We start from the raw sequence: 24,576 nt of genomic DNA on the forward strand, positions 1-24,576 counted from the left end.
AAGAGACAACACTCCAGGCATTCACTAGCAATACATTGCATTATTGGTCCACACAGTTATATGCCTTGCATTATCATTGTCTAAATGCAACTGATATAAAGCATTGTTTACCAATTTAAGGTCTGATTAAGTTGTTTGCAGGCTTGAAAAGTATGGAATTCGTTTATATTAATGAAGTTAAGGAAGTTGACTTAGAACGATGATAGCCGATCAAAGATCACAGCGAAGAGACGCTTGATTAGTTGATAATTATTATGAAGATACCTGTAGATGCACCTTGTTGCATTAAGTTAGAGGTAACAGTGTGCCAACTAGTGCTTTTGACCAATTCTCATTATCACCTTCTCTGGCATCTTCTACGACCACCTATGTACTTCTTATTTCAAATGCACTCTGCGAAATCTCTGTGTTATTGTTCATTGCTGATCACCCAAAAATCCCCCTGTTAATGCCACGGCTTGGGTGATTAAACCTGAAGAGAATTTCATTAAATTCCAGAAACATTAATAAAGATGGATTAATAATTTGACGACAACGCATGTTGCCGATGGCATCTAATTCAGTAATAACTAACACCTGTGTGACAACCGCACCTTGAACAGTTTAAAGTCCATCTATGTTCGTTCCAAAATTTGAAAATCAAACTCTAATTTGTTAGTGTCTAATTGTGCAAATACGCACTGAATAAAAATCCCGTCAATTCTCTCGTGTTGACAGATATACTCATACTATACATACCAAGTTGCAGCTAATTTGAATGCATAACAACTGCGCTATAGCATTTTCTATTTCTATTTTCCTGTGCCACTAGTAAATACAATGGACGCGAATGACGTATCCCTTTAAACCATGTTATACTTTATGGACCATTACATCTTGTGTTAGGTCGATGCCCTTGAAATAATCTCAGGGCACAAAACATACTTGATATTGAATAATCATGAAGTAAAGATGGTGTCTCATCATACCGCGACAGTGCTACACTGAAATGACCACTTTGACAGATATTCAAGGACCCACAGTGTAGGCCTACCAGACCAGTTGCGCATCGATCTCTTGGGGGGGGGGGGGGGGGTTCTCTATAACGTACCAACTGACAATATCAGAAATTTCTATGGCTTAATCTCAATACATGTACAAATCGATAAGGCTTGTTTTAAGAGCAAGTTATAATCGTGTCGGTTAAGCGTCATCCCCGGAGGCAAAAATACTAAAAAGCCTAGCCACAAGCGTGCTCGAAGCCTGGTTGATAGGCATTGCACACGGTTTCAGACAAACCGTTATCTCTCTCAATTAACACTGAATAGTTAATTAGTCGATGGTGAGTAATTAATCATGTTTGTGGTAATTATGAGCCTACGTATCCTCCCGAGCTAGAGCTTGTGTCCGGCTTCGGAATGTTCCATCTGACAGTTTGGGGCCAACTGATCATGAACTGAGACTTAATTAGTACGTCGGCTCACCCACCGCTTAATTACTCAGCGATAATCAATAGTGCATTTGGTCAAAAATGAAAGTGTGTATTTCAGGTCAGAAGTGAACCTTACTAACTTAAATGTAACTATGTCAAATACACGTATGTTCTTATCCACGACAGGCTTTCTTTTTGTTTCACCCCGTAAACCCAATGAAGTTGGTTGGTTGGACAAGCATGATACGACACTAGTAAAATGCCGGTCCTTCGCAAAATGAGGTCTGTTTCATTTAGTCAAAAATATCAAAACGGCTTGATTTTGGAACAGGTGGTTGGTGAACACTGAATGATATACCCAATTAAACTGCACGGTCCGCAAACATCCCGATCCGAAACCGACATCAAATTGTGACCACACTGATAAGAACGATGTTGACGATTACGTAACATACTGCATGTCGCAATCCCCTTGTGCCTTATCTAATGCGTGCGGCGACAGTGCAGTACATTCTTGTGTACATAGACGTGTGTACAAAGAACTGTGCACAAAAGGTGCATAAATGCGTATGGTTCATCAAATTCACAATACCACAAAGTATTGTAAAGTCCCATGATGAAGCAGTTTGTCTATTGTGAAGGAATTGTAGGCAAATATGTGATTAAGGGAGATTTTCACTTTCTATCATTCAGATGCGTTTGTTGAATTGAACGCGAAGGACCCTTGGTAACATTTCCTTATCAGATGCTACACACGTTTGAAGAGATTTTCCAGCAAATGTGCTTTGAACAACAGTGTACTACAATACTTCTGATGCTTCTTAGCTCTTAAACTGTACAAAAAAACATAAACAGTCTCTTTGAATACGTGATGAAACCATACCCTCTTTGTAAAATACGGCACAGTTTTTTGGTTGTAAACATTTTCAAAGCTGGGCCGACTCAAAAACTGAAATGAATTGATATTTTAATTTATTTTCAAACTAGCAGAGAGTAGACACATAAATTTCAACAGAAGGATTTCGAAAGTCATTTTGACCGAGGGCCAATATAGCCATAAATTTTATTCAATGCGTTGTTTTGCTGCATATCACTTGAATGACTCCGAGTTTCTCAACCAAAACTTATGCGAAATTGGGAATGAGCCATTTCTGAGTCAGTGCACATCCGGTCGAAGCCGAGGTGAAAATTTCGACTCATTTCTCCGACAAGGTCCCCGATTTGACGTCAATAGACCTATTCATTCTCTCTTAATTACGCATTACGTCTGGACGGAAAACCAGGACGACACCTAAATGAAGTTACATTGTCTTTAATGGACATCACAACACATATAGCTTTTGCCATAATTTGCCTTAGCAAGCGTTGCCGCCACCTTAACAGAGGCTTCACGTGTTTCTGGCTGCTGTTCATCCCCATACACGCACGCCGACTGCTGTTTGCGGATAATTTCATAGACCAGGGGCGTGGTGAAAATATCGACCAGTTCTGAGTCGCATAAATTCATGATATTTTATCCATCGGCAAATGCTGACTTTTTGGGTAGGATTTTGGCAATTCTGAACCAGATTTGTCATACATTTGCGAATATTTATTCGATTTCAATGTCCAGAAGTAACAGAAGTCTTCTCTTTTATGATTAATTGTATTTCTAGCACGATTGATTGAGCGAAATGACCTCATATGGAAGCAAGTGCCGGTTTGTTGCTATCATGAAGTACTGTCGGCGTTTTCTGTCCTTAAATCACAATTTCTCCCAAAGGTTGTGAAAACTGTGATCATGGTTTAGTGAAGCTACTGTGTTGACCATTCCCAACGCTCAGTGTCGCCGAGCATGCACAGGTAGTGCCACAAACACCTGCGGAGGGCCAGGCGGTAATCACAATCCACACACAGAAGCCGTGTTTGGCGACGCGCAACGCTGATTGGCCACCAAGGCGTAGCTTCAAGCTTGGGGACAATAGCTTACCAGTGGAGACCACGCCTACGCCACTCTCGCACCTATGCCATTGTGACTGCATACGTCACTCAGCGTATTGTTAGGCGCTAGTAACTCGAGCAAATTAGAATCCATGAAAGCTGTCAAAAAGTTGAATGCTGATTGGATGAATAGGACTCGATCTATCCCTCTGCCAATCAATATGACCGAGTCATAGGAGCATATTAGCCAAAGAATAAGAGGGGACACAGATGAACAAGACATAACGGCCTAGCTCTATGAGCCCTTCACGTTCTATTCTTTACTACCTCTGTTAGGACCAGTACACAACCATTGAACGAGATCCGTATAACATTATACACTGTGATAACAACATGGAGACGACGGACTTATCCAAGCAGGGTCTGCAGTCGCAAACGGCAGTTAGTCAACACGTACAAAGTGGCAACCAAAACGGCCAACAGAACTCGAGTAAGAATATGAATTCGGACCGAGTGAAACGTCCCATGAATGCTTTCATGGTGTGGAGTCGCGGCCAGCGGAGGAAAATGGCACAGGAAAACCCGAAAATGCACAACTCGGAAATCTCTAAGAGACTCGGCGCGGAATGGAAGTTACTCTCGGAATCAGAAAAGCGACCTTTTATCGACGAGGCTAAACGGTTACGTGCGGTTCACATGAAGGAACACCCCGATTATAAATACAGGCCAAGGAGGAAAACGAAAACTCTGATGAAAAATAAGGACAAATTCGGTATCGGAATGTCAATGTCACCAGGAGGAGGACCAATCCAACAGGTAGGCCGAGATATGTATCATATGCCTAATGGCGCTTATATGCCTAATGGTTACCCAATGATGCACGACCCGAACTCTTATCAGCAGCATCCAGCCATGTCAGGGCACATGGGTCTTGGTGGACAGTATGCGGGGTATAGTATGCCAACAGCTTCTCAGATGTCCTCAAATATGACAACAGGGTCTTATACAATGAACGGCAGCAGTGGTTACACAATGTCCATGGGAATGGCCCCTTATGTTCAAGCTCCAAGCCAAATGCCTATAAAATGTGAATCCAGCAGTCCGCAACCGCCAAGTTCGGCGCAACCGCATACAACGATAGCTAGGGGTGGTCAGCGAGGATGTCCCCCGGAAGATTTGAAACAAATGATCAGCATGTACCTGCCACCCGGGGATGCCAATGATCCTAATGCTCAAGCTAGGCTGCAAATGATGGCAGTTGGACAATATCCTGGACACAGCTCGGCTAGCGAGGCCTCCGCGCACAACACGGTGCCCCTGACGCACATGTGACTTAGCAGACATTGACATTCTTAGTACCGCCAAGCAACCTCAAGACTATTTTGTAGGGACAAAATAAGTGTAAAAAACGGTGTGTTTTGCCATGGATTTTCTATGATTCATACACGGTTGTCAAAGCCGTAGTTGTTGATTCGGACTTGTTATCGTGCGTGCTGATCCCTCAGGAAATGTGACATGGGCACATGGCCCCGCATGGAGCAATGGCGCGAAACACGGAGTGGTGGGCCGCGGCCCACATGGCAAAGCAAGAGACTGGGCCGGCCGAGGTACTAGTTTGGCACCGCGCTACGCTAACCCGGTAGGCAGTGTGCACCGAGGATATACTCATAGATTCGACACGGGCTGTTTATATGGCTTAAAATATTGATACGAAATTCAAGGAGTACCATCAAGGGACTTCTGGACGGCCACGTAAGTCCATGATTGTGGTCAGATAGCATTTCATTAGATAATTACTCCTGACCAGCAGATGACGAAAAACTGTGCAAGAAATCTATCCTTTTTTGTGGACTCGTGGGTTTTCCTGTTATACCATGATTGTGGTATCATACCATGTACCTGGTATTTCTACCTTTGGTCTTTTGCTATGAACCAGGACGACAAAGTGACTGGCACTGGGGTTGTAGTATGTGTACAAACGAATTTTAAAATTCTGCACTGTCTATGGAATCTCTATCCCACTCATCTTTTCTGATTATTGTTGAAACCGAATTTCATAAATACTTTTGTACTTTTACCGTGTTTGATAGATAATTGTCTGTAGCTGTACCAAAGGTTTGGTAACTTTCTTAACGATTCTGAGTGCGAATCTCATGAAAAGCAACCTCTAAATTTCTTGTAACAAATTTTTGAGTTTTTTCAGTAGAAACTGCCCGAAATGGTACAATGTTGAAAAGTGTACGTTTTCTGTATGCATAATAGGAACATTGTCAAAGTGACACAACCTTCCTTGTAAATGATGATCAAGTTGGCACCCCATTTTTTTCATAATGAGGCTTTATTTTTCGTGTCTTAAATTCTGTAAAGAAACTGAACAGATTGAGTTCAGTGCTAATTGTGTATCTCAAACTTGTACAGAGAGAGAAAGAAATTTAAGTGGAAGTTTATTCTTTAGAGTTCTGGCCTTTGACGATGTGTCAAGCGCTTTTTTGTATATAATTGCACAGTCTTCACTTCAGTTTCTAAACAAAACGCAAATTTTTCATTTTTGCGAAGCTGTAATAAGAATCTTTCTTAAGACCTGGACGAATATTTTGCTCCCAAGTGGTTTAGTTGATATAACGTAGATTTGATTTGGTCTTTGACTGACTAGGCAGCTTGTAAATGTAGATGGACCAGGCCTGTTAGGAAGGGCCAGGTGTGAATCTCATCATTTATCACCCTTAACGAGACCTGGCATGAACTTCAAACCAATTATCATTTTTTGCAAACTAGTTTGAGTGTTTTCTCTTTTTGATTGGGATCGCTGAGAGATATATGGATCCGTTATTCTGTGTTCCCCGATTGAAAAATCATGGCTTCTCTGGCTGTCTTTTGGATGGAATATGGGGGACAATCACATATGTTCCAGCATCAAGTATGAAATTCAATTGCATTTGTTCATATTACAGTTCGATTTTGACTTGAATTCTGTTGAATATTTTTATCTGAAACTAAACTTTTTATGCGAGGGGAAAGTAACAGTTAAAATGGCAAATATGGTACCTAAATTTAGTCTGGGTTAAATATGACTTAAATAAGAATTATGGCTTAAATTATGAAAATTGCTTTAAATTGGCCATAATCATTAGACTTCATGTATAACTAGTTTGTTTAAAGTTCATGCCAGACTCACTGTCATGGTTACAGACGACCAAACGTGTACACAGGAGAAGAATTTAAGTGTGTGTATTTTGGTATTTTTATAACTCGTGTAAAATGGTCCGTGAGCCATGAGCTAGCTTTCAATTAAAACTTTGCAACTTCTCAAAATGTTCCTCCTAACGTCATGTACTTTGCATAATTTGTCACGTGATCATGTCGTCATGGCGACTCTCATTTATATATCTTCCCCTGAGTTGAGCGGAAACTTTCCTTTCGGGAACTCAGCAGTTTCTCCAAAGTTTGCCGGGAACCCATGTCTTTTCTGAGCTTCCCTGCCACTGTCTTAAGTCCCAGGCGCAAACATCACTGCTCCATGTCGCACTCCATGTCATCAACTCTCTAGCCATGAATTGCATCTCCATCAATTTAATTGACATTTACAATTACCTCAATTAAGTCGTGCCATTGCGAATTAATCAGTGCACTATTTTAACTCTTGCCATTGCCAGTAGATAAGTTTAAGCAAACCATTTTCAACTTTACAAACTAACGTTAGGTATTGCGGTACAACAATGAATCAATGCACAAACTGGCGTAATTTGAGGAATTTTTTTATTGCCAGCAGGTCGCTATGAGCCAGCTTGTATGTCAAATTATTCCAAATCATACTGCGTTCCGGAATCCCCATCCGCAGTTGTCTCATACATTATAGAACTTCAGATGTGCCATCCGAAAGACGCCCCTCCTTCTAAATATAATAGGTGCTATTCGAGAGACGTTTTGAGAAGTTGCAAATTGCCGAATGGGAATGAATTGGACCTAATTTAGTCTTGTTTGTTTTTGGTATTTTCCTTATTACATCGTATAGTTTCGAAATGCATTATCTCTTCTTATCGCAGTGTCATCAATTTACGAGTTAAGGTCAAGTTCTCTGTGTAATTTTGCGGGTGTCATCAGTCTTCTTTTTTTTGATAACTTCAAGATATTAAATTGAGTTTTTATCATCAAATTCTGGCGGGAGTTGGCCATCCAAACTTAAATGGACCAAAGTTTAAACAGGGTATTTCTGTAGTTTCGTACAGCAAGATTTTGCTGACTGTAAACCTCGTGTGAGCCACGTGGTCAATGCAACACGCAGACATTGGCATACTCTAAATAAGTTCTTAAGTGACTGTTCTGGCGGGATGTACCACTGACTTCACAACTGTTCGATAATTGCCCCGACCATAACTCTTGGTAATTTTAACTCTTGAAAGTCCTATGACATCAGTTGAAATTAAAGCGTATACCTCACATTTTATTGTAGGTGACAACTTAGTATGTTCGATTTTAGTTTAAAGCATCACAACAATTACTACAGGAGTGGTTTCTAAATATATTTTTTCAATAATTCATAACAGTTCAGTGGTCTAGTACTTAAAATTGTAAATTGTAGAATTGGCATAATTCAAACGGGTGTGTTTCGCATCATACCGCGGCACCTCTGAAATCCGCAGTATTGCTGGGAAACCTTGGCCGGACTTGTCGAGATTTCATGGCGGGACCCACTCCCGGGGCTCCACTCACATGTATGATCGAGCGCCGTGGTTATTAGGCGACATATCGGGAGCATATCTCGCCAACCGCACTTGAAACTGTTTTGAATTTTAGTCGTATGTGTTCAGATACAGTACGATCGCTCTACGGCAGCTCCTCGACGTTAAGAGGGGAACGAAACACCGCCAGTTAAGAATAGTCAATACTGGTCGCGACTGCCTACTTAAGCAGTGAAACCCAAACCATCCGAAGTTCCTGGTATGTTTATACAGCAATTGCTTAACAGCTTTGTATTGCACAATTTGCATCTTCGCTGTTCCTTTTTTAAGCCAACATCGCACTAAATCGAAAATGTGGATTTTCGTTTCAAAATTGTGTTCTGACATTTTGTTTGAATGTCACGTGCGCTCTCTAATGGCGTCGCTTGCGTGATCAGCATGGACCTCGTGCTTGGGCATGAGAACATGGGCTCACATTTTGTAAATAAAGTGCGACTGTTTTGTGAATGTTCAACTGAAAACTTATGCCATTTTGCAGTAATTCCGTGTAGTTGTTTTACTGTGGTCGGAACTTTCAAATTTGTTTGTGGGTTTTCAATTAACTAAAGTCGGCGAATTTAAAAATTCGATTTTTGTTCTAATGCATTTCGAAACTGCACGTTTCCTTCACGAGACCTCTATGATTTCAATTCAGATTTAAACACAGAAGGTTATCATTCATTCCTGATTTAATTTGGTTTATTTAATCAAGAAGGCAAGATAAGCTTTTCCAATGTGATTGATTATGACACCTCTCAGCCTCTAACGCAATGTTGTATTTTCTGTATAATTTCGTAATTTCTGACTTATGTATCATAGGCCTAGATTATGGGCCTCATGGTACGAGTAAATTTTGTTACGCAGGAATTTGGGCATTTTGCGGTCTAGATGCGTCAGGATGTCTTTGGGTATTTAACAGTGTGGGTAGGGCGATATTTTGTTCAGGGAGGCTTAGAAAACTTCAAATAAGGTCTTCATCTGAAAGTTGACGGTGAAGCCCGCTTGGGACTGCTGCTGGTTTAAATCACCAAACATCATCAAAATACTTCAAAATAAACCTCAAATTTATGATTTCATTTTGTATCATTTCCAGACTTACTTACGGTGCTCTTGTGTAACTTTTTAAGATGTGTTCAAAATCATTCCAGAATCAGCGCAGTCTCCATCGGGTTTTTACTCCTCCCTAAACTACACATTGAGGTGTTGTTAATTTCAACATGTGCTAAAATGGTGAATGTTACTTAGTTGAAAATGTACAGTGTACCTTTAGAATATAGTTTATTTTGACCCGGGAAACTACTGATTTATATGCGGCTGCAAAGTTACAGTGGGTTCAAGCAAGTTGCTAAATATTCGAATAACGGAGTTATCTTTTGGGCCTGTTCATCTCGTGTTACTCTAGTATCAGCCAGCAGTCGTAAGGACTTGAAAAGTCTTACCTTTTCTGTGAGGCATTCACAGTCGTAGCGTCACCTAAAACTGGCCCCAGATGTCTACGCCATCGTAAGCACGTTTGTTTTTCCTAAATTGGACGTAAAGAATAGTACACGGTTGTTCATGATCGAAATATCTAAACAATTTCAGTGACATGTACTATCTGCATTTCCATACTTCGCAGTTAGATAAAATCAAGAATTCATAAGGACTAGTCTTTATTTATTCTTGGTGAAATGAAAACCTTTAAAACACTTTCCAAAGTAGCGCCGTTGTTCGAATATCTGTCACTGTGTGATTGCCTATTTCGATTTCTTGCCAAAGAGAATTTCTTGACTGAATCTGACGTGATTGACACCCAATTACGGGCTAATTGCATTTATTGACAGTTGGCTCTGGGTCTCAAAATGGCGTCAGCAGTTCATAAGGTGAATATTTCATTTCAAATTAAAAAAAATTATATCTTTGAAAGATGAAAATTTTAAAGAAATTTTGTACATTATTGATATCTTCGTATTAAAAGATAAAATCGTATACACACGAGTTCCTGTTTGAAATTACTGTGGACTCGTTCAGAAGCCCGTCGTGACATCTAAGGTGGCTGCATTGCGTCTGTAATGATATACATTACCTATGTAATGATGTATCAACGTTACTTCTGCAGTGATAACGATACATGTATTCCATTACAAGGCAGTTTTGCTCCTTAAAAGTTGCGATGGGGTCTCCTGAGCGAATATGCCCAGTACAATTGGTTTTCCAAAGCAATATCGGTGGCAGTGGGTTACTTAGGGTTAAAGAAGAATTCTACCCTATTCTCTCTCTTCCCTCTAAAATCGATGATCTTGTTGAAGTCCTGCCTTCACCCCAAGTCTTGACTTGCGCCCCCGTTGACCAAAATAGAGACCTGGTCGAGTTGTGTCCTCGCCCGTTCCGCGGATGTCGCCGCTCAGAATGAGTGGACGTGCTCCAGAGTTCCATCCCGGGGTTTGAGGGGTCGAGCCCAAAAGCTGTACCCCGGACCACCCCTCTCCTCACATTTGGATATGCAGCCGCCGACTGCAACACAGTGGAGTAGCGAAGTTGGCCCCAAACAACTCTGGATCCTATCGGAACCAGCTCTTGGCCAAACCGTTGAAGAAGTTTGGCCTTGGTTTCCGATACAGTCCACGTGGAAAATGAAAATTTAGGACCGACCTGTACCATCTCTTGACAGTACTGTTTCCGTCCTTGCCGTGACATCACCAGAGCACAGCCCCCATCCTCCCATCTGGCCATGTCTGCGTGCCGGTGATAATCAGTCTTGATATTGACACAGGCCGGCTACACGAGTTATCATGGGACTCGTCTTCAAAGTGGCCCAGATCAACAGCACCTGATAGTAAACTTCTCGACGACATCTGTCGCCTTGGAACCGTCACACTAGTCCCACAGCGGACCAGAGTCGGCCACGCCGCGCCACAGATTTCGTGCTTGGTTTGAACTGACAGCTACCGTGGTGATTTTCATAATTAAACGCGGGATTCTCTGCTTCACATAATAAATAGCTGGCGATATTTACGACACAGCGGAAAAAACCTCTGCCGTTCTCTACGGATGTTGTCTCTGAGGTTGTTCCTTGGTGAAGACAGGTTAGGCCAGGTGTCCGAGGGCCTGGTGTCTGTCCCCAGACTGTCTTTCCCTTAGAATGGGTCCATCCTGGTAAGGCACAACCATCTTCGTTCAATGAGTCTCATCATAGTGTATCATGGTAATTCTTGTGACTGCGATTTAAAGACGTGTTTGTTAGAAGCTGCGTCGACATCGAAAAGGCAGTTACTTAAATAAACGGTCTGAACTTGCATCATACCACTGTGACGTTGTATTACCGCGGACCGACTAATATTTTAAGTTTTATAAACCGCACTTTTTCACATTACTGCCCATCATATTTTGAATTTGTCTGTAAATGCTGAAATCTGTGTTCCAGTCCTGTCTTCGCAATTTTTCAAACGTGCTGTCATCGAGATTGAGTTGCCTCACCCGTTAACCGGAGTATTGAACAGTCCGTCTGTAAGAGTTCTGATTGTGACGCCTAGAACATTTTAGAACAACCGACAAATCCTGCGAAATGTTACCTTTGACATGCTGTAGAACTTCCTTACCCTGACTTGCTGAAATTCCTCGTCGCACTGTCGTTCTAAAATGGCTAGGTGTGCACTTGTGTATTTACTATTGAAAAAATACTGATACCAGTTTATAAAGGTGATGCGGCTGCCGAGGGCCTACTTTTTAGGCTGTGAATCCCAACCTCTCTCAACAGTATCGAACCTATAACTATATTAGGACGTCGTCAAGCCAATGAAATCAACTCGCACCTGGCCAGATGCCATATTTTTTTCACTTGGCACGGGCCATGGGTAAGTTTCGCCCAGACGCAAAACCCTTTTATTTTACCGTATGAACAGAGTTCAATTTGTATAAGACTGCGAATATCGCTATCTGAGTTAGTAGCCTCGAGGTTTTTCCCCCACGGGGCATATTAGGTGTAGTTACTTCAAAGCGCCATGCCAATGAAATCGTAGACTTGACATTGACACTGCTTGTTCGGTCAAATGTCACTTGATAAAGAATGGTTTAGTTATGTGTTGCTGATGACATTGTGTTTAACCCCTTAATGACTGAGATGACTGCTGGTACCAAGTTCGAAGCAATGGTTGATATAGGCGAAATTGAAAATGGAAAAAGTTTTAGGTGGCGAATCAAAGAACAGCAAAACATTCATTCGTTGGCGCAGTCACTCTTTATATCCGCTCATTATAATTTGTGACATACAAGTTATTTCATTTCCCCAAATTCAAATTCAGATTGAATACCAAGTAGATTTTTTTAGACTAGAAAACTATCGTGTGTAAATTATACAAGCCTTTGGACCAGATGTCACGAATACTGTGTATTTACACACAGTACAGTCTCATACTGTAACACAATTTAACTATGCCTCATGAAAGTTAACTTTGCCACCGTTAAAATATCTACCAAAATATGGATACGTCATCACAAAACATTCCTTTTATGACCGAATTCCTTCATCTCCACAGAAATACTTCTTTGATTCTACTCTTCTTGGTCTTTTAGGCGAATGTTTTTGGGGTGGCAAAGTCGGCTCCTTTTTGGCAAAGTTACGTTTTACAACAAAGTTTCCTTGACTTTTGGTTCCAGTATTTGGGTAGTGAACTTCTTCCTTCTTACATGACAAATCCAATTTTGGATAATTTTGGCGTTACTTTTCTTTGACTGTAGGTAAGTTGGAGTTCAAGTGAAAATATTACTTGACACCCTCATGGCTGTTCATAGCAGGCTTACTCTATTTTACAAAACGGGACCGAACGGAAGGTTACGTGTCGTTTCATTCCGTAAAATACAGCTAGCCTTTATAGCATGAGGCAACTTTCGTCTAGGCAACACATAATCAACCCAGGTATATCAGCATTAGATTTGTGACAGTGTTGATAATCGCCATCGCTGTGATTTTCGTCGCGCTGCGGAAATCGTATATGTGCGAATTTATTTTGATGTTTTCTGTAGCCATCGAAATTCATGTAGTGCCTGGTGATAAAGTGATAAGCAGAGGTATTTGATCGAACGAGCAATGCTTCAAATCTGCTGTTAATAGTAGGTAGTGGTTTGTTTATTAGTAGATCCAATTAAAGTAGAAGATGAATCTCACTTTAGCCTTGTGAGTCTATAGTGGACACACAATGCGGTTACATTTCAAATAATTTTGTTCAAATGCCCGTAAACTTGCCTGGGTGAGAACGAAGCCTACAGTCAATCATGTATACTTTGATGTCAATTCATTGAAAACAAAGACTTATATTTTTAATCTATAAGTTTTTGTTTTTTGGAAACAATAGTTAAAAGGACGCTGTCAGTGGTTTTAAATTGTATATTATTTGGTAAATGAATATGGAAATGACTTTATGTTCCCACGAAAGATGAGGCGAATGTATTATTCTATAGAATTTTCAAGAAAAAATGTTCAGGTTTTTTACGAAATGAATTTACTCGTTGCTTTAGTTTTTGCTCGATCGACCCGTATACTCTTCAACAGGAAGCCTCCCCTCTATTGCCATAGAACCATTCTTCAGCGTGAGTCGCTGAGTCTGATCTTACACTGATTTCTAACTTACTGAAGCGACTGATGACATTTCTGTGGCAACTGTCTCTTTGGTGAGTGCACCAAAGGATAGCTAACAGGCTGAAAAAGGACGTAGCGTACTCGGGAAACCTCTTGGAGTACACCAAATGTTAGCTATTATGCGGAAAAACCATTCCGTATTGTGGAAACCTCTCGGCAAATGATAGCTATATTTGTCATGCTGCAAGAACATGGAAACCTCCAAAAACGTTTCGAATGATAGTCACTGTGTTAGAACACTGCAGAAACCTCTGTGTACTTCAATTGGTAGCCACTTCGTGCAAGCTGCAACAAGCACTTAGATGTACGTACATCTAGTGTTTCACCGCCCTGGGGTGGGCAGCTCAGAGGATGGTTTACAGTTTACCCAATTGTTGATTCCCAGTCCAGCAGCCTTTTCCGTTTGCGAAGCCTCCGCCTCCGGCCTGCGTGACTGGTGTAATGGGCATCAATGTACCAAGTGAGCAAACCCCTGTGTCAATAGATTATCGTTATTTGATAAGATGATGTTGTACATCAGGTGACAATAATCATTGACTGGACATCGGGAATTAGCTCATGGGACCTCTAATTACGTCACACCTAGTGTGTCAGGTCAGGAAGGTTATGTACAAATACATGTGATGTCAACATCACCTACAACGTTGTCAACATTCCCACGTCTTTTCAACTTCCAGTTGAGTGTGAAAGTTAGCCACTATCCCACTGGTCCTTGCCAGGAAGATCAAGTCGAATTTACCGTGACCTCCATCCCTGTTAAGATATCAAAAGTCACTGGCACTGATGCTGTGGACCGACTGTTAACCTGCGCGATCCATGAAAACAGCCAGGTCAAGAATACTACAAAGTTCGAGCAAGGTTTGATACACAAGTGTACTTATCGGAAAGTTCTAACTTCAATGGTACATTTTTGTTAGCGGAATAATCTTTCATCAGTTTCTCACAATTCATGTTGCATTTGATCGACAACCCTTTCCTGAACCTGCACATTTGACCTGGCTGACGCTATGCATTACCCAGGGTGACGCTACCCATTTGGGGTGACACTACCCATTTGATGGGATACGACACTACCCATTTGAGGATATTGTGTATCAGGCTATCATACCATGTGCTGAGCTAGAGGAGGCATCCGTCTTCTTCTTAATCTTCTTTTATGCAACATGATGGTTTGAGCCATCAGAAGTGCGAGGGACCTTCGCCATTGATTTCTGTCACTGGCAGCTTCCGACAAGTCTTCACCTAAAGAAGGCACCTGTACTCTCGGTCAAAATTTCCAGGATTTACTTCTCGTTGGTAAAAAATGGTTTCAGGCGACGCTGGACCCCGGTTGGACCCACCGATGGACACTGCCGACAAGTGGACAGGACTGGGGACTGGATGGACGAACTCGCGACGATACTCACACTCGTCCCTTACACTAATCTGCTCATATAGTTCTAAGGTGAGATGACCATCGGATCAGCATTACATCAAGTCAAAAGTTCACGTACGCAGCACCTGGAATACTACAAGAAAGAATTTCATTTTCAATATGCGTTTTGCATGACTGTAATAGAATTTTAAATGCATTAATGATGGATGTGCATTCCTGTGTTGAATTCAAGTCATGGTATTGCATGTATACAGGAAATTATCAACACATTTAGTTGCACATACTTAAACATATAAACATGCGATTTGAGAATCCGCCATTTTTATAGCAACTGTTTTGGTCGAAGTGTGTTACCATGTGTGCTACGACAGCCTGGCCCCTCATGGTCTGAACCATGGTAATAAGTCATGCATGGCGTTGCCCTGTGTCATATGGTTATGACACATAAACCGCCAGAGTAACAGCTCAACCCCGTGTGACAGTTGTATATGTCACACAGGGACATGTGTTACACATGGGTGAACGTGTGATGAATTATTAACGAAATAACAGTTCTAATGATATTAACCTTTCTATTAGAATTGCCGACATTTTTCATGATTGATTGTGGGCGAATGAAATGGGTGTTTTATGGGATTATGAAGCTGAAAGCTAGCATATATTCAAGTTCTTATTTTCCCTGGATTTTTCCAGTTGAATTCATTGTTTAGCATGTAGTGTATCAATTTATCTAGCATGTGTAACAAATTGTGTTTCATCACATACATAATACTGATAAACTTGCGGCTAATTTAGTGATATGAATAAAAACCAATGCTTCAACTACAGTTTTGTAGAGAAAGGCCTGGTGTAGATGTACATGTACATGAAATTTTCAATAAAGGTATTTACAAGACTTTATTTATTTTATCAAATATGTACAAGGCAAGGGTCACTTATAGTTTCAAAACTTTAAGTACTTTGGCAGTGATGAGTATAGCCTAATTTGAAGTCAATCAATGCTCGGAGGTGGCGCTGCTTTTCATGTGACATCGTGATCGATGTATGTTTGTGAGTCTTATTCGACTGGAACTATGAGAGTCGCCCCGAAAACAGGTGGCTTCGGATTTTTTCTCCAATTCCCGATATTTTGACCTTGACCTTTGTCGCTATAACACTATAAACAAGGCGTGTAATCGATATATAAAACAACACGCCAACTCTGTTCCAATGTAAAAAAATATCGGGGAAACGCAAACAAGATTGAGAAATATTTTCACAACAACTTAGCGTGGCCCTTAGACTTCAAAGCGGCATCAAACCTAACTTTGTCAGAATATGTAATGTCGACATATTATTGGCTTTACTTTCCACTTCTGAGTTTTAGCGCTTAAATAATTAATGTGACTAATTAACGAATTTTCACCTACGTGCAAGGCTCAGTTGACTGCTTTTCCCATGGAAGTTTTTCCGGAGTCGAAACAGCAGCGGTGGAGGTAACGGGGGACCGCTGCGCGAGGATTTCCTGCGGGCCTCTGGTAACACGTCGGATCTCCTGATGAGGACTATTGGGGACATTGGAAGGAAGTCTTCTTGTTGGCGCCCGGAGTAGGCCTCTGTCAATACAAAGGTGGCACTAGATTAGGGAACAACACTACAGGCCCTTGTCAAATAGACGACGAGCAGGACTAGCGAGCAGCGATGATGTGTGGGTTCAGCAGGAAGCACATGGTCTTTCTTCTGCTCTGTTTCTGGCCAGTTTGAGTGAAAAAATAAACGATTTGAATGAAGTTCAAATCATCCAGCATGATTTGTCAATCACATTTGTAACTTTTGAATTCAAATTTGCAATAAAAGTGGTGTAAGTGGCTAGGTCGCCTACTTAAGACAATATTAAAAATTCAAATTACCAAATTATGTTTTCTCATGTTTTTTACATAACCGAAACATCTAAAAAAGACATTGTGAAAACTCCACTTTTTTCGGTAAGTTTTCCGTTGCCTGTATCTCATGGGAATGAGGTTTCAAGAACTCCGTCCGCTGGGCAGTTGTCAAACTACTTGAGGATGTACAGTAGTATATAGTGCACACACACACAATGCATAACGATAGGGAATCCCCCTTGAAATGTGGAGAGGTTTCATGTTTGATCAATAGTAAATATATACGTCGTATACACATTAACTCTTTATCATGGAACGGTGTTTGAGTATGGCTGATGATGTGTTTCCATTTGCCTGTAACAGGAACTGATGTCCCCTGGAATAGAGTCCTGTGTCCCCACTGGCGGATGGCTACGCGGTACACGAACCAACACCAGACGTCATCCTTGCTGATTCTCGACAACCTTCGGGAATTTCCGGAGTGACGAAATCATAACCTTTGCTGTAGAGATTGCTTTTTTCTTAGATCACACTTTATCATGAGGTTACTCATTTCATATTGTTTCTAAACCATCTCTGATTAGTTGTTGGGTCAGCAGTTCATTCATTCCGGGCCATCACCTGCCCCTCGTGTACACATGCTTCAACACTGCTGTTCAATTAACAAGAAAGCTTTTCGTCAATAAATTCAATTAAATTGTTATAGGCTGTGTGGAGATGCCATCACTCTAATTGGAATTGGAGTTGAGCATTAATCCTTTTAAGCATTGCTGAAGGTGTTATAACCTATTAGAGTAATGACAGAATGGCGGGCTACTTTTTCCTGAGGTGTTTTAGTCAAATTGGTACAATTATCTGAGATTATTTCTGGGTTCAGTCGGAGCATCAGAGCGATCGTTCAGACGTTTAAGCGAGGTTGCATCATGTGCTGCAGATGACTGAAGACAACTTCTATTTTGTTTAGTTTCTAAGTTGCAGAATGGAGGTTGGGGTTGAAGCTTCAGTTTAATAAGCAGAGTGTATAGCTCGACGATACAGGATCGACGTGTCTACGACCATGATTGGATCTGTTTACTCTATGATGAGAGTCGACGTATTTCCCATTCAGTACATTGAATCGCTCAGTGGCCAACCAAAACAACATGTCTTACGTATTGGCCAACGTCATGCCCAGTGATACATTATACATATGTGTTCCCTTGCTACCTGCATATTGCATAAGTAAACAATGGGCCAAATTAGCATAGCTAGTAAGTCCGGTAGCCAGTTACTATTATGGTGGCCGTATCGCCTGGGGGTAGGGTTACGACCGTTTACCGGGTAATAGTCGAGTGACATCAACTGGGGTGGTGGGAATATGGTGATTGACCATGTTGATCCTTTAAAGGTAGAGTATCCGACTTCAAAGGACAATTTGGGGGAGGGGGGTTTATTCTCTTGAATTCTTTTCTTTTGAGAATTACATGTACAGGTACTGAAATGCACAATTTGTTAAGGAAAACCGTGGCATTGAAGGTAGGCTAACCAACTGGACAATTTTTGAATATGATATATCTGATATATCTGATATCTACGTATTGTAAGTTAAGGTCAGTGGTTTCTATAAGTACAAAACCTTATCCATCATCGAACAATAGGGTAGAACCTTTCTCCTTTTGGACTAAATTTATGTTCACACCGGGTCTACAATGAAACTTATATTGCTGATTTTGTCGCTGCATCTGATCCGGCAAATCATAATGCTACACTAGGATACTGCAAAACCCACACTACCAGCACTAAATTATTATTACTATGAAAGAATGAGTTAGCCCGCCTCTGCGGGGTCCCCGCAGCAACATATGCAAGGGACAAACGTGTCAATACCTTCTGGGAGAGGACGCGACGCGCTGGAGGAGATTTTATGTCTTCGCCAGTGACAACACTGCGACTGTCATTGTCTCTTGTCGTCGGATTAGCTATGGCCTGTGGGTTAGGGAAGGACAAGGATGTTTGTTGGAGCCCTAAGGAAGAAATCTCTGATATCACTGGAAGGCATTTTAGACGGAAACATTGCTTGGGGAAGAGCTCAGGTGTGGTCCCTTGATTAGATTCGCAGTTCGGGCTAATTCTATGAAGTATCACGGTCGTTTGTTATGCTCAGCATCATTGACAAACGCTTTTATTGGGGACTTGCATTCATGAAAGAACAGCATTCCGGCCACAACGTGTCAAGGATATTACGATAAAAAGTGGTGTATTGTCTGGTTACACGAGTCTGCTTCGTGCCATGGGTATAGTCAACCAAAACGTCGGATTCTATGCTTATTATTTCTGCAGAAGAGTGTGATGATAATCGGTGCGACAGTACGCTCTAGAAATAAACATTTTGGAGAATTTTCAGAGTTTTTCAGCCAGCACAAATAACAGTGGGCATCCTGCAGAGCTTTTTTTCAGGAAAATGGAAAAAACATTTGAGGTTTTTGAAAAGCTCAGAAACCCTCAGAACTATTTTATTTCCCTGGTAAACCTGTATTGGGTGCATATTTGTTTTAGTCGAAAAACCCTAAACGGGTTTTGAAAAGCCGCAAACTCTTAATTTTCGAGAGGGTATACATGTAATGCAGCGAGATGTCAACACAGAGTCAGCGCAATTTTGTTAGAGAGACGTGTTAACACGGAGCTAGCATGATCTATTTTTTAGTACTGACTGAGTAGTGCGTTGGTTAGCTAGTTCTTTATGTGCCAAAGGCTGACTCCTTTGGCAAAACGATATCGACTATTATGTACCGATATCTACAATGGAAAAAGTACAATGCGATACGGCACGAGTCGCCATTGTAAGCCAAAGCGATCTTTTCATTCAGCCGTCAATGAAATACCACGATAAATACTCATTCTCATATTATACATGTGTAATGAATGGAAAAAGTGTTACTTTTATTCTCTTGGCCAACAATATCTTCGATGGCCATGAACGTGAAGCAATGGCGAACCATTGTTCCTGTGCACACATTGTTGTACATATAGCTATGTGTGACTCAACCAACGACAAACAAACTACCTGCAAAAGTAAACAAGTTGAATTTAACACACTGCTGACGAGGAACATTTAGGCTGCTAATATGACCATGAGTTGTTTAAAGAAGGTTAAAACTAATTTCACCAATTGATGCACTAATTTGAGAGCCTGTGTTGAAGTGTATTAGTATTTGACAAACCGACCTGTTGTTGGTTTAAAGTGTAAACGTGGCAGGGATACGCTGTGTTGACTGCCAGGAGGTCAGAAGCGGGGTTATGGGACGTGATCAGCCACTATTGCTTTGGGGAAGGGAGACATGTACTTCAGGGAAGAGTTTGAAAAAAACTTTGGCTATTGACGCCTTCGAAATAAGTCTTCTTCTGCGGTTGCGCTTCTCATTGGTTTCGCAAAGTGCCACACTGAAGGCTCATTTACAAGTGTCGGCGATGTTTGGGGCAGTTATGCTTTGTAAACCGGAGTGCGTATCACTGCGGTTTCGTCGGTGCCACATGCTATTATCCAAGCTTTGGCCCAGCAGTTCTTGGACACTGAATTGGGGACCTACATGTATCTACAAGTATCAGCCATTTATGGGGGCAGTTCTTTGACGATGATGACCAAGAGCTAGCACATCTCGCTCACACCTTTCTCACTGTCAATAGGAGGTTCTTCAGTGCTGTCAATTACAATTTTTATCAAAGACTCAGCGGCAAGTTGCCCTGCACTCATAACATTCCGTTAAGGAATGATTCTGGAGGAGCGTTTCCCTGCCATCGCAGCGAAACTACACTTGGCTTCAGCGGTTATTTTGTACCTTAGAGTTATCCGCTGATGCGATCGGCGACTTTTGATGACACTTCAGCTCCCCAGCAAATGTGCTAGCAGGTAATTTGAATTACAAAATAACCGCGCGAATCAAGTGCAGGTTTGCCGCGGCACCAACAAAAGCGGGAAACTGGTCTAGTGAAATCAGTTCTTTACAGTTGGAACTTGCTGCCCACTTAAATGAAACTACTGAATTTCACATAACCTCACCCTCTGTGGTGCCCTGTCGCACACGTCCTCGAAGCACCTCTTCCTTACTTCAAGTGTTTAAACCTACATGAAGATCTTAAATTACTCATTTGGGTCAACGTGGCCAAAACCTGAAGTGCCCCACCAACGTCACTGCCATGGAAACTACCAAGATACATACATGATGGAGACAGTGTCTCCGGAACTGGTGAATCGATGTAATTGGGGCAGAAGAAAATTGGAAGTACATGTATCTCTGGTCCTAAATGACACACGTGCATGCTGTCCTCCTGGTAGAAAGCCGTCGAGCGTCGGACATGCACTCGCTATTCCTCCTACTTAGTTTGGGCCCGGTCAGTCGCGCACTCACCATCCGGTCATGCCAGGGTCACCATAGGGAGGTTGAGAACAACGACTTATCCCAGATCCCTATACGTTTACCGATAAACCTTTGTAGAAAAAGGACTAATATACGTATGAGGCCCGTGATAAGTCAATGATCTCAACACCCCTGTTCCCCTCTCGCCCGTAGAGGGAGGGAAATGAGGTGAAATGACAAGATGCCTTCGTTGGCTCAAGCCTGAAATGGATGTCAACTGACCGCCCTGATAAACCTACGGTTATATTTGGTGAGGAGTTTTATGGGAAAAAAATCTCTAACGAAAAAAGCATTTCTCAAATTTTACTTTCGTGCTTTCGCATCAACCATACATTTAATCTCCCACGGCGAGTTGTATAACGATTTTTGTTTCCCGCGTAGTGTCAACATCAAGTTTGCAGAGAAATCTGTTCTGTGCCATGTAAAAAGCAAGAGTCAGTCAAATCGTCCCCAGTCCATGCATGGAGATTACCCTGAGCTGGTGTTACCACTTTCCCCGGCCTAAAAACAGCTGTCCTCACATCGTGATACACCTTAACACAGATCAATGCTCCTCGACTGAAAATCCATCAGGAACTTTGGAAATACATCTCCAATTTCATACGTATTGAATGATGAGTGTGCATGAAAAAATAATCGAACCCGTGGAGTGTTGGAATACATTTCGATGGGCGCAGGACGGTGCAGGATATATGAACACTTAGTAACCCTTTACGGATTGATCGGAACTGATGGCATATGATGTCATGGAACACTACTGAGTCACACAATCTGCCGACATGAAGCGAAACAAGGGGTGCTACAGATTCAGCCACTTCATCTAGCGGCTAAGAGAACCTCAGTCATAGCGTAGAGCATAGTTTACAATCAGACGAACACGTTTTCAAGGAGTGAGTTCGATTGCCAAATCGACACCGCTATTTTAGCTAAGATGGTCCGCTTCATCGTTGCGTCATGGCTTGTTGGCGCTCGCTATTTTTTTAGCTCGCCTCGCTAGAACATAACACATGCATTTTCCACTGTTTTACCAGTACATGTATTTGAATAAATATAATTAAAGAGGCACTAGGCTCCGATACTTGATCATACATGAATAACCAGAAGAGGCTAAGAAGAGCCGTCCACCACGCTATCATCATGTTAAAACAAATCAAGACTTATATTCCTTTTCATCGCGGATAGAAATTATTTCAATTCTGCAACAAAAAAAAACGCTTTCTGATCTCGAGTGTCGAAGAAGCTATGAATGACAACAAATCTGATTTGGTTGGATAAGTAGAAATGCGAGAAGAATGCATAATTAAATGTGCCCTTAATTATTTCTGAGAGGTTGTGGATTTTGTCCTCGGGATGTGGCAATCTTTGTGGTTGCATTTGCGCGGTTGAGGACCGTGGACGGGTGAATGTTGTCTTAGCCATATTTAAGTTGCATGAAGTGCGATACGGTTGTACTGTGTCAAGGGTACGTATCGTTTCGCGCCGATCTTGATTCTCGAAGTTGTGACGTAATTTGTGCCAACATGAAATGCATGAAGCCCTGTAACCTTAGGTAAACACCTTGTGACTGTGTATCAGAATAAAATTACACGAAATCTCTTTACCAAAGTAGACACCCCATTGTAGGCGTGAAAGTGAAGTCAGTCCGCCGTCTTAATAGTCCTCACTATTATGCACTGATGTGTTAAGGATTTAATCACGAGAGACCTAGGCCAAATCATCATATCATATTCCACTGTGCTAGCTAGTTGCCGGTACTTCTCACTTTCAAGAAGAGAACGAGGAAAAGTAAGTTATAGAGTTTTGCTCCTTGAAAATGAAGAAGAGACATGTACCCGAAATGACTAAATGTCGTAAAGGGTTAAGTTGTAAAACCCCCAGCCCCTCTCGAGAGTCCCGTACAGCTAGAAGAGATATGCACACATTCTAAATTTTACTTCAAACTGTAATGCAAATAGTGGCTGGTCAACAGCCTGCTTTCAGCCACTCGTCGGGAACGGAGATCATCAAAATGTGTACATTATGATACACTGTATTATGTTTGCTGCGCTGAAGAGTGCCGTGTCATGTTGACATAAGGCCCGAACTTGGCCGAGTTTCATCAGCATGCACCATGGGTGCGTTTTCCCGCCAAATCGCGTGCTTGAGAACGCGTGAAAACAACTCCTACTCCTTTCGACCCAGTTTCATTTTCGATCCTTGCTGTTCAAATTGTTGAGGTATAGAAAGGACCCGATAGTGGACTTGGCTAAACTCTAGTTTCGCTGATATAAGACCAGTTGATTATTTCACAAGTGGTGCACGCCAATTTAAACGTTACAGTTGGGGAACGTAATGTTTTAGTAGTACATGTATATGGATCTACTAGTTTAAGAAAGTCATTCGAACGGTGATATAGTACGATGCCAAGGTTAGATACCACCAAACCAGCACAGTCACGAGGAGTTGATGGTGTGATAATCGCCGGAGAGATTATCATACGCTGATCGGGGCGCTGATTGTCCCCGCGATAATTTCCGAGCGCGATATGGATCTCGAGACGCGATGGCAGTCCGTGGGTGTGTCGGAGGTGGGAGCGATTTGGCCGCGGCATGTGGGATCTGCACCTCTTTATAATTGCTCGGGATGCTCTGTAGGAGATTTTCAATGCACATATATGTCTGGTGCACATACCACCTGGAGAATCAGCACAACATTTTCCGAGGGTATTCCTCGGTTTGAGGTAAGATTTTCTGGGAATGTCATCCTTTTCTCCGAAGTCATCTAGCTAACTTCTGCGTTCAACCTGGCTAACCTGCGGCGGAGATGAAGCGGCTTGTCGTTTCGAGGTCATGCTGTGTTCCCCAAAGTTTTTCCTCGACATTGGTGTCTACGGGCCAGAATTTCTGTCGTAAGTCCTGGTGCAGGGGACAGTCTTGTCGTGGATTGGTGTCTTCACTGCTGTCTGGCATTGGCTAACCCGCACAATATTTTACTAAAAAACTTTGCATCACAATCGCGATGAGATTGCTCGGGAAATGTGGTGCTGATTTTCCCGGGGTGACTGACACTGTGTACTGCAAGTGGCAACTATCAGTACACCTGGACGCAACATGTGCAATTGATAGGAAATGAATTTATGATTTACATTTGTATTTGAATGTTTCTCGAGAATTGAAAATTTTGCATAGAATAATTGAACAATTTGATGTGGGTTATATGCATAGACTACAATACTATCACTTATTCTAATGGTGACGAAGAGTTTTCACCTTTCAACATTCATAATGGTACTATTCAAACTTC

At 41.7% G+C, this 24,576-nt stretch overlaps 1 protein-coding gene across 1 annotated transcript; it reads left to right on the forward strand.

Moving 5' to 3' along the window:
- The first annotated feature begins 3,569 nt into the window (after window positions 1–3,569).
- On the forward strand, window positions 3,570–13,525 carry LOC135494679 (transcription factor Sox-2-like). Its single transcript, XM_064782878.1, has one exon. It carries the CDS (start codon window positions 3,725–3,727, stop codon window positions 4,661–4,663), a length of 939 nt encoding a protein of 312 aa, XP_064638948.1. The 5' UTR covers window positions 3,570–3,724; the 3' UTR covers window positions 4,664–13,525.
- Window positions 13,526–24,576: the final 11,051 nt, after the last annotated feature.

This window comes from Lineus longissimus, chromosome 10 (genome assembly GCF_910592395.1).
Source record: "Lineus longissimus chromosome 10, tnLinLong1.2, whole genome shotgun sequence".
NCBI classification, from domain to species: domain Eukaryota; kingdom Metazoa; phylum Nemertea; class Pilidiophora; order Heteronemertea; family Lineidae; genus Lineus; species Lineus longissimus.

Coding starts and splice junctions, on each gene's coding strand:
- LOC135494679 (XM_064782878.1), top strand. CDS start 3,725: ATGGAGACGACGGACTTATCCAAGCAGGGTCTGCAGTCGCAAACGGCA.